The following is a 12,539-nucleotide window of genomic DNA, read 5'->3' as shown; positions in this document are numbered from 1 at the left end:
ACACGTGTACAGCACTTATCTGAACAATAGATAGAAGATCATACATAGCATTTATAGTTAGTACTTTGTCCTCAAACTGTTTTTTGCAAATCAATCCTAATAATCCTCTCGGAGAAGTGTTGCAGGGTGGTGGTGGCAGTATTATACCCATTTTACAGGAATAGAAAACAAATCAAGCTCTCGGCATTAGTTTGCCTGAAGCCTCACACAACACCGAGGCTAGAATTTGGGAGGTTCTAGCTTTTATTGCTATGAGTTCAGACTAGTATGCTGCACCTCTTTCTACAGGATGTTTCCTTAGTGTTACTCCTGCGAACACCCAATTAAACAAGAACTCGGTGGCTAACCTAGTTCTCCTTTTCCTCTATTCAATCAGGCATAACAGTACATTTATCTGTTTCCATAGCATTCATCACCATATTATCTAAAAATCTACTAGTACTCCCATCATCCCCTGGGGTATGTTTCCAAAGTGTTGCTCTATATACCATAATACAGACAGTGAAGCCTGTCTTTGGACAAGAGAGTTTGAGGTATAAAACAAATGTTGAAGGTCTCTTACACTGTTTTCAAAAGAAAGCAGCTCCCTTGTACTTAGCAAAGAGTCTGCAAGTTACAAATCACCTCTTGCAGTGTATAAATTGTGTACTCTTTGTAAAATATAAAGTTCCCCTGGAGATTTCTACACCACTTGCTGGTAGAAATATCTAGTATTAGTGACACAAGTTGTGTGGAAGCCAGTTGAAGATGTTAGTTAGTTTCCATGCTGCTTCAATGGTAGTTTAATCAGTCAGAAGAAAAACTTGAGATGTTTGTTGGGGGGAAAAAAGGTTTTTCTTCTGACAGCCCGTATTAACTGTCTGTCAGCGATCAGGATTAGATTATATCTGCATTTTAGACTGAGAAAAAGGAGGATACCTTACAAAAAACATGAGCCAGTTAATTTTGTTCCCACCTTCACTGGCCACTAGCCAGTTTGAATTTGGAAGCTAGTTTCAGCTGTTACAGAGCACAGGAATAGGCAGCCAAAATTGCTCAGGTGCTGATACTTTCCTGTAATTTTGTTTAAAATGCCAAAGACCATCCCTCCTTACTGGTCCATTTGATGAACCTGTCAGGTAACTTGCACAGAAATTCAGTGATGTGGCTCAGGCCTATATAGAGATTGTCCCTCCCTAGCTTGCTTGGTTCTTTTAAGGGGGGCTGGTATTTCAGAAGGATTGGACCAAGTTCTCATCTTCTTCTGCAATGTTATTTTAACTGATGGTTCTTGACCATGAATCTGATTCAGGGTCAGATTTGAGTTAAACGTTTTCAAACCTGTGATTAGTCAACAGGCTGTATATGCTGAAAAAGAAGAACCTTGCCCTTTCTGTGAATCATACTCTCACAAGCTTGCTAAAAACCTGATTGTTTTTATGCTTAAGGAAATGATTGTATTGCCATTGCTTCACATTTTATCTTTTGCATTCTTGTTACAGTTAGATGCTGGTGTGCCAGAAAAAATAAGCCTCATTTCCAGAGACGAGAAGAGTGTACTTGTGGTAACTTACAGCGATTTAAAACGCTGCTTTGAAAATACTTTTCAAGAACTAATTGCAGCCGCAAATGGTCAGTTGTAGTATTTGCTGAAAGCATGCAGGACATTGCTGAGGAACTTAACCAATAGCAAATTGCACTACAGCTGAACTGTTGTTGTCATCTCATTTCATATTTGGGAAACAAACAGGAGATGAGCAAAGCTGCTTGCACTTCAGTCAGGTACACTGTTACTTGAAGGGAAGAATGTTTCATTTATCCTAGAGCTATGGCTGCCATTGGAGGCTTTATCTGTGAAGAATTTATTTTAGATTAAGGAACACATCAGGTGCATGATGTTCCTGCTTTTATTTTTTCCACTTGTATATGCACTAATTTTAATTTTTTTAAGACTTTTCTGATCTCTGATGTTTTGCCACATTGTATACTTATTAAGGGAAACTCTTTGCAAGGACATTTCTGGGATACATTTTTGTCACTGAGGATATTGCTCAATTTATTCATTTTGATATTATTTGCACCCAGAATAGCATAAAGGACCAGGGAAATAATTTCATAGAAATTGTGTTCTATAAATGAGAGTTTAGTTTGTAATCTCTGTAAAAGTGTGTTGTATGCGAGCTCTGTATGCCACCCACGGTTAGTTAACAAACCAACCAGAAGATGCATATTTAAAAAAAAAATCAAGTATCAGTGAATTGACATGTATAAAATCCCTTCTCATTTAAGCCTTGTCTAAGCAAAGTGACAAAATAGCAACCTTTGAAACACCTATAATTTAAGGGGCATATCAAATTTGCTCTAAACACAACCAGCGCCTTTAAAAACTGTTTGTATGTTTTCCTGCTAGTCAGCTGCATTTACATTTATGCAATTTTTTTAACAGAATTTTTTTAAAGAAATTGTGTTAAATGCCTGAAGTTTCAGGAGTGTATTACTTTAGGTTATTTACAGTATAATTTTTGTATAAAGTTCTGTTCTTTGAACCACAGCTTTATTATGGTACTCTACACTGGATACAGAAACAAAGACACTGTTAAGAAGATTAACTAAACACAGCAGTTGTCTGGCATCAAGAGCTTTTGAAGTTTTACAACCTGAATCTGGAGGGATAATGATCTGCTGTGCCTTTGCAGTCACTGCTTAGCCCAAAGTAATATTACTTTTGATAATACTCAACACATGAATATTCCTGAAGTAATTCAGTCTGGAATTTTCCTCCTCAATTAACTTTCTAATATTTGGACATGCAGTTGTCTCCAAACTTGGGTATTCCTGGGATTTATAGTAAAAGATAAACACCTACACTTTGATATTGAAGACTGCCAAATATGTAGGAATTTCCTTTCGTAAAGCAGTAGTGAAGACTGTATCTATCCTTTCCCAGCACTGAATATTTTAATAGCACTGGGTGCTCACCATGAAGAAAATGTGGAAACTCAAAAGGTCAGGACAGACTCTAAGCACTTGCAACTGATGTTACTGACATCAATTTTAATAATTCTCAATATTTGTAGTTTTCAGAGAAGTTTTTAATATTTCTCTGTCCACTTTTATAAGCTTTAAAATGATTCTCCGCCTTGAGACTTGCATCAAGAAAAGCAACTCTCTTCACATCGAAAGCTTTGAAGACTAGGGACGTGCTTTACATATTTTAGAAAATGTGGTTGAGTCTGCATTTGGTAGCATCAGTTGTTGAGTTAAAAATCAATTATTGTTGCATTTGATCTGAATGAATTTTAAAAGTAACATAATGTTTAATATTCAAAGGATGACAATTGCCACAATATTGTTCTTTTTAATGTAAAAGGAACAGGAACTTTGAGAAGTGAACATGCAAAACAGTCTTTTATCATTAGCTCATGTATTTGAGGAAGAGCAGCTGTCTTTTATATGTTTTTTGACAAATCATATTGTAATTCTTTTGTACAAAAAAGAAGTACTTGTATACTAGAAGAAATATGAAATGCTTAATTTATAAGCGGGCTGAGGTTTTTTCCAGTATTGTTTTCTTTGAAAATGAAAGGGGATCATCTGTTCAGTTGTGGGGTTTGGGAACCTTTGGAAAATTTAATTTGTGGACCAATATTTTGTGAAAGTTAAGGCAGGGGTAAAATAGGGCTTGAATTCTCATCCTTCCTAGACCAGCAAACCATCCTCTGTGAGACAAGTCTAGAATGCAAACTTACATGTATTTGCATAATGTCAGTTTGCTTCAGCCCCTAGTAACCTCAGGACTTGGTTTAAAAAAAAAAAAAGAAAAAAGAAAAAAAAAAAAGTAGACAGCTAATAAGTTTTCATAAGTAACTAATGTCAGCCAGAAAACATTTGGTGTCAGGTAATACATAAAAGAAATAATTGTTGAGCTTTGTTTTCTATTTATTTCATTTGGTCCATATTTGGGAATGATTTGAACAGTCTGAAGTTCTGCTTGGGTGTTTTTTGGGGAGAGCCCTTCTACCGCATTTTAATTCCATTAAGAAGGTTGTCCTAAAGTTATAATCTCTTCCATTCCGACGAAGAGCTGTATGTGTATAGTTAAAAAAACAAAAACCACCCAGGACATACCCTGCCATGTGGGAAATTATTGTGATCTTCCTATCTTTACAGCTAAAAGCACAGAAAGGACAACCTTTGAAATCATGTGATGTTAGTCATTTTAATTTTTGTACCTGTTTTTAAATTCTGTCTATGTATTTACTACACTGTAAATGTTTGAGGGTACCTATGTATTTTATTTTATTTTATTTTTTTTGGCCCTTGTTTCAGTAATTCAAATGTCAACAGCTTTCCCTAAAAAGCACCAGTATGTTAAGTTCTGTCATGATCCCAATATATGTTACCCATCTTTAATCCTGTTTTCATTCTTCATATGTACAGCAGTATTTTTAATAAAGAATACCAGAAATAACGTAGCCTTCTTTTGAGCATGCTAAGTGCTGTAGTTGGGTAGTGCTTTTCACATCTTAAGTATTGGAAGTATATTGCATTCCATCATATTCCTTTTGTATTTCAGTCTGTAAATGACTCCAGCACAGGGTTGTAACAATCATGACTTGCAAACTGCATTTAATGTTTTTCACTTACAGTAAATCACATGGCCTACAATTTCTAGATACTGTTCACTAGACATAGTAATGTGCATTTCCTTAACTTCCAAGTCAAAGTAGTAGCTCCTTTTTGCTTGTATTAAATCAGGCCCACATTACTAGATTAGCCCGAATTCTGAGAAACTGTATTAAAAATACCTTTACATCCATGTTTATTAAGCTCTCTTGTCCAATGACAATATGTACGTTAGCTTCTCTGAAAATTACACATGGGATAACTGACCTCTTTGATGCCCAGGATTATTTGTTCTGTATTGTTAACCAGCAAAAGTGACTTACTGGTGGGGTAAAGTCCTCTGTACCCATACCCCCCATGCCACATGTTTATGTAATTGTAAAGTCATGAAAATTTTGTAAAATACATGTGAAATTGTCAATATCTTTGTTTTTTTTTCCTTGCATAAACTTAATCTGGACTGTTGGTCCCTTAAATTGCATTATTGCTTTAGAAAGTTTATTTTGCACATATGACTAAAATAAAACTGCAGCAAGCTTGCTTGGTGCACTCTTCTCAAAAGTTCAGAAGTAGGAAGCAGTTTTCTATATGGTAAACTTTCTAATTTACATTTAAGAACGGTGTTGAAGGACCACGTATGCCTATAGGAGTACACTCATGTCTTGTCTGTTCCAGAATGCACATAGCAACACTGGTCAGTAACTTGCAGAATCCAGTCATGCAATAAGTTTTTTTTTTTTGGTAAAACTGGAGTAATACTGACATATATTTGTTATGCTCCCATCCACAAGTATCACCTGATGACAGTTTAAAGTGTGCTTTCAGTCTGAACTTGGATGGTTTGTTTTTGAAAAATTTTATTTTTTGTAACAACTAGAGCGGGGATCGGCAACCTTTGGCACACGGCCTGCCAGGGAAAGCCTCTGGCAGGCCAGACCAGTTTGTTTACCTGCCGCGTCCGCAGGTTCAACCGATCGCAGCTCCCACTGGCCGTGGTTCGCTGTCCCAGAGCAATGGGGGCTGCGGGAAGGGCGGCCAGCACATCCCTCAGCCTGCGCCGCTTCCTGCAGCCCCCGTTGGCCGGGACAGCGAACCGGGGGCTGCGGGAGCTGCAATTGGCCGAACCTGTGGATGTGGCAGGTAAACAGCCTGACCCAGCCCACCAGAGGCTTACCCTGGCGGGCCGCGGGCCGAAGGTTGTTGATCCCTGAACTAGAGCATGAATTTTTAAGTTAATGTGAAACAAAATCTGAAATCAGCTTTTTGACTGACTATCGTAATGCAGCAGTGCACTTTCTTCAGCATTTCTCGTGTCTGAACTCCGAGGAAAGGTGGTGAATATGTGAATGTTTGTTTAGTGTACTTGGAAAATGAATGGTCATTAAGTAGCCTTCAGAATTACTCTGTCTACACTTGAGTTCGAATTATAATTTTAAAAGGAACATAATGTGGAAATGAACAACTTTCATTTGAGAATCTGTTGTAGGTAGCCACAAATGCTTCAGTAATTTGTGCCACTGCTACCATCATTAGTTATTATATTAGTATTCTACTTTAAATCCTTAATGCACAGTAGTAGGTACAAGACTTTTTATCCTCCAGATGTGGCCTCACCAGTGCCGAATAGAGGGGAATAATCACTTCCCTCAATCTGCTGGCAGTACTTCTCGTAATGTAGCCTAATATGCCATTGGCCTTCTTGGCAACAAGGGCACACTGCTGACTCATATCCAGCTTCTCATTTACTAATCCCCAGGTTCTTTTCTGCAGAACTGCTGCTTAGCCTGTCGATCCCCAGCCTCTAGTGGTGCATAGGATGGAAGAATCCCAAGTGCAGGACTTTGTACTTGTCCTTATTGAACCTCATCAGATTTCTTTTGGCCCAATCCTCCAATTTGTGTTGGTCACTCTGGACCCTATCCCTACCCTCCAGCGTATCTACCTCTCCCCCCTGTTCAGGGTCATCTGCAAATTTGCTGAGGGTGCAATCCATCCCATCATCCAGATCATTAATAAAGATGTTGAACACAACCGGCCCCAGGACCAACCCTTGGGGTACTCCGCTTGATACCAGCTGCCACCTAGACATCGACCCGTTGATCCCAACAATCTAGCCAGCTTTCTATCCACCTTATAATCCATTCATCCAGCCCATACTTTTTAAACTATTTTTAACCATACTATTTACCCCTTTGCAGCCCCTAAAATTTAATAAACAACTGGATGGAATAAGAGAACAACACTGCTAGGGTCATATGATTATATAACTAGTGCTGTGCCCTTGTTCCTCCCCACTAAAAACTAGATTGTCTCCAGTGGCCTGCCACCTAGAGGCCTAGCTAGTGAACGAACTGAGAAATATTCAAGATGGAATGAATTTAGCATTTTGATTTCTATACTTTAATCTTGTTTTTTATTCAGACGGTATTATCCTCACTGTGTGGCCTTTAAGGATGTAGTGCGCATATTTTGCTTCAAATTAAATCATATTGTGGCCAAATCAAACTGTTTTATTGAATGTGGAAGGAGGAAGTAAAATAGAAGATAGTAAATATACACCACTCCCCTACACTATTACTACTTTCCATGTGTATAAGAACATTTTATGACTTTACTGCTGATAAATGTGAAGTTCTTGGGCTAGCCAGGTGTAACAAGAACAGTAGTACACAGCCTATTTCCTTCAGTTCTGAACAAATTTATGAAAGCAGACTAGTACTGAAGTGCTGACATGCTTAGCCAATCTAGTCCAGTATCCTGTTACTAACAGTGGCTAATACCAGGTGCTTCAAAGGAAGGTACAAGAAACCCTGCAGTAGGCTGTCAAGGGAAAACCCTGTCCCTGAGGGAAGGTTTCTTGCTAACCCCCATTAGTTAGAAGTTTGTTTAAGTCTTGAAGCATGAGGGTTTGTATCCTTTCCAAAACTCTAATTTAAAGGGTGAAAAAGCTATTCTTGTATTCCATCTAAATGTCCAGTCTGTTTCTGCATCCTGCTAAACTGTAGCTTCAATCTCCTGTTCCCTTCTCTATGGCAAACACACATTGTCTTTTCAATCTTTTTTCATATGAAATTGTTTCATGTACTTAATTATTCTTGGAACCCAGCACTGAACCAACCACCTGTTTCTCCACAGGTTTTTTGTTTTCTTTTTTGAGTGGGTGACCAGAACTGAACACAGTATTCCAGGTGAGGTTGTTACTGATTTATATAATAGCATTTTCCATATTCTTCAGCCTATTCCTTATGCATAAGTTTCCTTTTTGCCCTCGGGCTGCATATTGATAACTGGTCTCAGTTGAGCTGTCCACAATACCTAGGTCTCTTTCCTGAGCTGATAGCTAATTTAGCATAGTAAGGTGTGTGAATAGCCCAAATTATTGCCTCCAATATGCATTTGCCAACACTGAACTTAACATTCATTGTAATGCGCATTCACTAAACTTGATTAGATCCCTCTGCAGTGCTTCGCTCTTCTCCCAGCCTGAGCAAACAAATGCAAGACAGCTCCCAATTTACTTTTATCTCACTGACTTAGACCACTTTGATGTCTAGTTTTTTGTGGGGAATTTAAGCATTGAGATTGTTAATGTGAAACGGGCTCCTGTATGTTTTAAGTATTGTCTTACAGGAGAAGTTTAAAACTGGTCAAAAAGTAATTCTTCAGTCATCTCCATTTTTTTCTTTGATGTAGCACCCTAAGTGCTGTCAGTGGTATAATCCCAAATCATCACTTTACACCTGGGAAGCAGACACTTTTTTGGTTCCTTTCCTTTATTCCAGCATACGTGCATGCATTCTCCCCCCCCCCCCCATCTGCCCCTGCCAAAAGTTTCTAATACATCACCTCACTCCACCTGCCTGGAGTTCTAAAGTTAATTAAGGGATTTTGCATAGTTAATTTGACAACCTGGCTCAGTGACTGGTAGGGTAGGTGTTTTTCACCCTAAAAGAAATTTTAAACAGTTTAAAAATCCTTGAATTATTTGAAAATAAACAATCAATTTATATCATGATTGCTGTACTTATTAAATAACTAACAGCCAAATGGTGCCAAAACTACTCTCCTTCCAGGAATCTGTAATAAAAGCTAGAAGATGCTAGTAGCTGGCAAACAGGGGAAAAAAGCAAGATTGAAAGATGCAAAATTTTTCCTCAGTTGCTCTCTCTATGCTACATAGGGTAGTAAAAATGGCTAAATGCCAGCAACTGAAAAGAATTGTAGACCTCAGTTCATCCCACCTTCCCAGCCGGAGCAAACTGATTGGGTTTGGATGTGCTTGCAGCACGGTCTCCTAGATGCAGATAGATAAAGAGGGAAAGTGAGTCACAAACTCTCTTCAGTGCTACTATTTCAGGCTTGGCTGCGATGAGCTTCAGTTGACTAGCTTTTATCCTCCAATCTCTGGCATAGGTTGGAAAAGAGGATTAGGTGTCCCTACTGTTCAGAGCCAATTAAATGGATGTAGAGTTGTTAGCTGTACCATAGCAGCACTGCAGCCTGCCCCAGCCTTCTGTCTCCTCTTGCCACTTCATGTGCAGGTTGAACATTGCTCAGGGCTATTCTTTGGATCCACTCCCTCAGAAGAATAGAGCTACTCAGCTGTAATCCCTATTCTGGCACAGATCCACCACTGTGGCACCAGCCCTTAAGAGTTAGTGGTGACAAAGGGTGCTGATGGGTCTAAAATAATAAACGGGAGCCCTGGATATTCATTTATTACCAGGAAGTCATGGACCGGCACTTTCTCTCTCTCTCTCTCCTAGCTAATCCTGAAAATGGTCAAAAGTTTAGAAGATGCCAAAGCTGCTTTTCAACAGCCTCAGTTTTTTCCATAAATGGGATTAGAGAGCTAGGAGGTAATTGGCAAGAGGGATCAGCCCAAAGCAGAGTGTGTTGATTAGGGGATTTAATAATTTGAGGGATTCTTGCATCTTACCCAGTAATATCATCTACCCCCTGTAGGCTCATGTTTTATTGTCCAAGACAGCTATCATGCCAGTTTATAACCCAAACCTCCACCATAATCAGTTTTCTCCCTGGCGTTCAGCCAGTGTGTAAGAATTTGCTTTTGCCCTTCTCAATTCCTTACAGAAATATGCTGCCTCATTAGCTCTCCATCTGGCCCACATCTGAGCAGTCATTTCTAGAACATAGTTTGAGAAACTCCTCAAGTGCTGAGGTGCTCCGTGCTACGAAACCTTCCATTGGGCAGCTAATCTGAATTTACTGGACACTTTGGGACAGGTCTAATGATCAGCACTTTGGAAATGCACTGAGGAGGTCTCCACTAGAGTACTGTGTCCATTTTGAGCACCACACTTTAAAATTGGGACAAATGAGAGAGAGTCCAGCAGAGAGCAACAAAAATGATAAAAGGTTTAGAAAAACCTGTTAAAAAACTGAACAGATTTAGTCTTGAGAGGAGAAGCCTGAGGGGCTCGGCTAGTCTTCAAACAGCAAGGGCAGTTATAAAGAAGACAGTGATCAATTGTTCATCGTGCCCACTGAAGGTAGGTCAAGAAGTAATGGGCTTAAGTTGCAGCAAGGGAGATTTAGGTAGATGTTAGGAAAAACTTGCGAACTATACATACTAGAATAGGTTACCAAAGGTGATTGTGAAATCCCCCTCATTGTTTAACCTGTTAAAATTTTCCAAACACCTTTTAGGATTAATCTAGGTGGATATGGTCCTGTCTCAGCATGAGGGGATAAAGTGGATGGCTTCATATTCCCTCCCAGCCCTACACGTCTATGATTCTATGCTATGGCAGAGAAGAAAGTCACTGTACCTTCCATTCCCATCATGATGATATTAAGACACCTCATGTCTTATCACATTCAAAATATGGTTTCTGTACCAGCTGCCTTTCTTCCAGTTTTATCTGTGGAAGATCTTCTAGATACAGTGGTTCCTAAATACCACCTTTACTTGCATCATTTGTCATCTTTGTATCTATAGCAGAAGACCAAAGATATTTGTAGTGTCTAGCCAAGATCTTGAACAGGTGACCCCACTAGCTAAAAGTACCCTTCCCCACAGCAGCCTGGGTCCAACGATCTCTAAGTTTAACTAAGAAGTACAAGACCTAATATCAAATTCAAATATCCAGTAATAATCACCCAGCATGAAGTGTTAAAATGGAGTCAGGTGGGCTTGAGTGTGAAGCAGCAATTCCTGCTGGTTGCATCAGAGTTCCATCTCATCTGGTGGTGAAGTCTTCCAAATTCCCTCCCTACATATCTCCCACTGAATCTATAATCTGGCTATAAGTAGGTGAAACCTCATAGCAGAAACTGAATCAGAAGCAGTGAGGTGAAGCTCTACTTGAAGCTAATAAGAAGAGGGAGAGGTGTCAGACCCTTAGAACTATAGCTCTCTTGAGACCCGCCATTTGCTTTAGCACTACTTCTTAGACCATGTCACAGCATGCCGTTTATGCTGTGCTGCTATAGCCTCCCACTGGCTGCTGCCCATCCACCATTCCACACATAGGTTCACTACGTCATGGGCGAAGAAGCAGAAGCATGTCATAACATTTTTAGTAAGGCATGCAATTCTACACTTGCATGAAAGGTGTGGCCTCACCTGTACAGTGCATGCGAGGTCATGCTATGTGGAGGATGCCATGAAGTAATATTCAGGTCTTTCGTATTCTTGTAGAAAGGAATTCTGAGGCAAGCAATGCATGGACGTCAAACTACTGGGGATGTTAAATCAGCATTAACCTGCAACTTGGAGTCCTTGCATTCAGAGAGGAATGATGCTATGAAGAGCAACCCTCATCACTGTCCCTTCCCTCCCCCAGATGCAAAGGGATTCCACTGGTTTGTGGGAGAGGAATAAAAAGGAGAGAGCTTGCCATCCTTGTGTGAGCAGAGAGCTCCACTGTGCCTCTAGCTAGGTATAGGTAATCAGTCAGGTTCAATGTATTTAGTGCATTTCACTTTATTCACACAAAACATTAGGAACACTGCATGTGTCCATCACCCTTCCCCTCCCCCCCAATCTGCTTTTTGCCTTGCAAGACTGTGAACACTTACAGGCAGTGAGTGTGTATTCCCATATGACCACAAGAACATAAGAACGGCAGTACTGAGCCAGACCAAAGGTCCATCTAGCCCAATATCCTGTCTACCGACAGTGGCCAATACCAGGTGCCCCAGAGGGAGTGAACCCAATAGGCAATGATCAAGTGATCTCTCTTCTGCCATCCATCTCCACCCTCTGACAAACAGAGGGTAGGGACACTCTTCCTTACCCATCCTAGCTAATATCCATTAATGGACGTAACCTCCATGAATTTATCCAGTTCTCTTTTAAACGCTATTATAGTCCAAGCCTTCACAACCTCCTCAGGCAAGGAATTCCACAAATTGACTGTGTGCTGTGTGAAGAAGAACTTCCTTTTATTTGTTTTAAACATGCTGCCCATTAATTTCATTTGGTGGCCCCTAGTTCTTGTATTATGGGAACAAGTAAATAACTTTTCCTTATTTACTTTCTCTACATCACTCATGATTTTATATACCTGTATCATATCCCCCCTTAGTCTTCTCTTTTCCAAGCTGAAAAGTCCTAGCCTCTTTAATCTCTCCTCATATGGGATCTGTTCCAAACCCCTAATCATTTTAGTTGCCCTTCTCTGAACCTTTTCTAATGCCAGTATATCTTTTTTGAGATGAGGAGACCACATCTGTACACAGTATTCAAGATGTGGGCGTACCATGGATTTATACAAGGGCAATAAGATACTCTCCGTCTTATTTTCTATCCCCTTTTTAATGATTCCTAACATCCTGTTTGCTTTTTTGACCGCCGCTGCACACTGCGTGGACGTCTTCAGAGAACTATCCATGATGACTCCAAGATCTTTTTCCTGATTTGTTATAGCTAAATTAGCCCCCATCATATTGTATGTATAGTTGGGGTT

At 39.7% G+C, this 12,539-nt stretch overlaps 1 protein-coding gene across 1 annotated transcript in view; it reads left to right on the top strand.

Moving 5' to 3' along the window:
* Positions 1–5,026, top strand: part of PAN3 (poly(A) specific ribonuclease subunit PAN3) — a 114,497-nt gene extending 109,471 nt beyond the window's left edge. The window contains 1 exon segment of the mRNA XM_034758696.1: positions 1,482–5,026. Coding sequence (XP_034614587.1) covers positions 1,482–1,622 — 141 coding nt within the window. The 3' untranslated portion in view covers positions 1,623–5,026.
* The last annotated feature ends 7,513 nt before the right edge of the window (positions 5,027–12,539 follow it).

This window comes from Trachemys scripta, chromosome 1 (assembly GCF_013100865.1).
Source record: "Trachemys scripta elegans isolate TJP31775 chromosome 1, CAS_Tse_1.0, whole genome shotgun sequence".
Classification (NCBI taxonomy): Eukaryota; Metazoa; Chordata; order Testudines; family Emydidae; genus Trachemys; species Trachemys scripta.
Note: the sequence above shows the minus strand (reverse complement) of the source record. Positions and strands in the feature narration are given on the sequence as shown.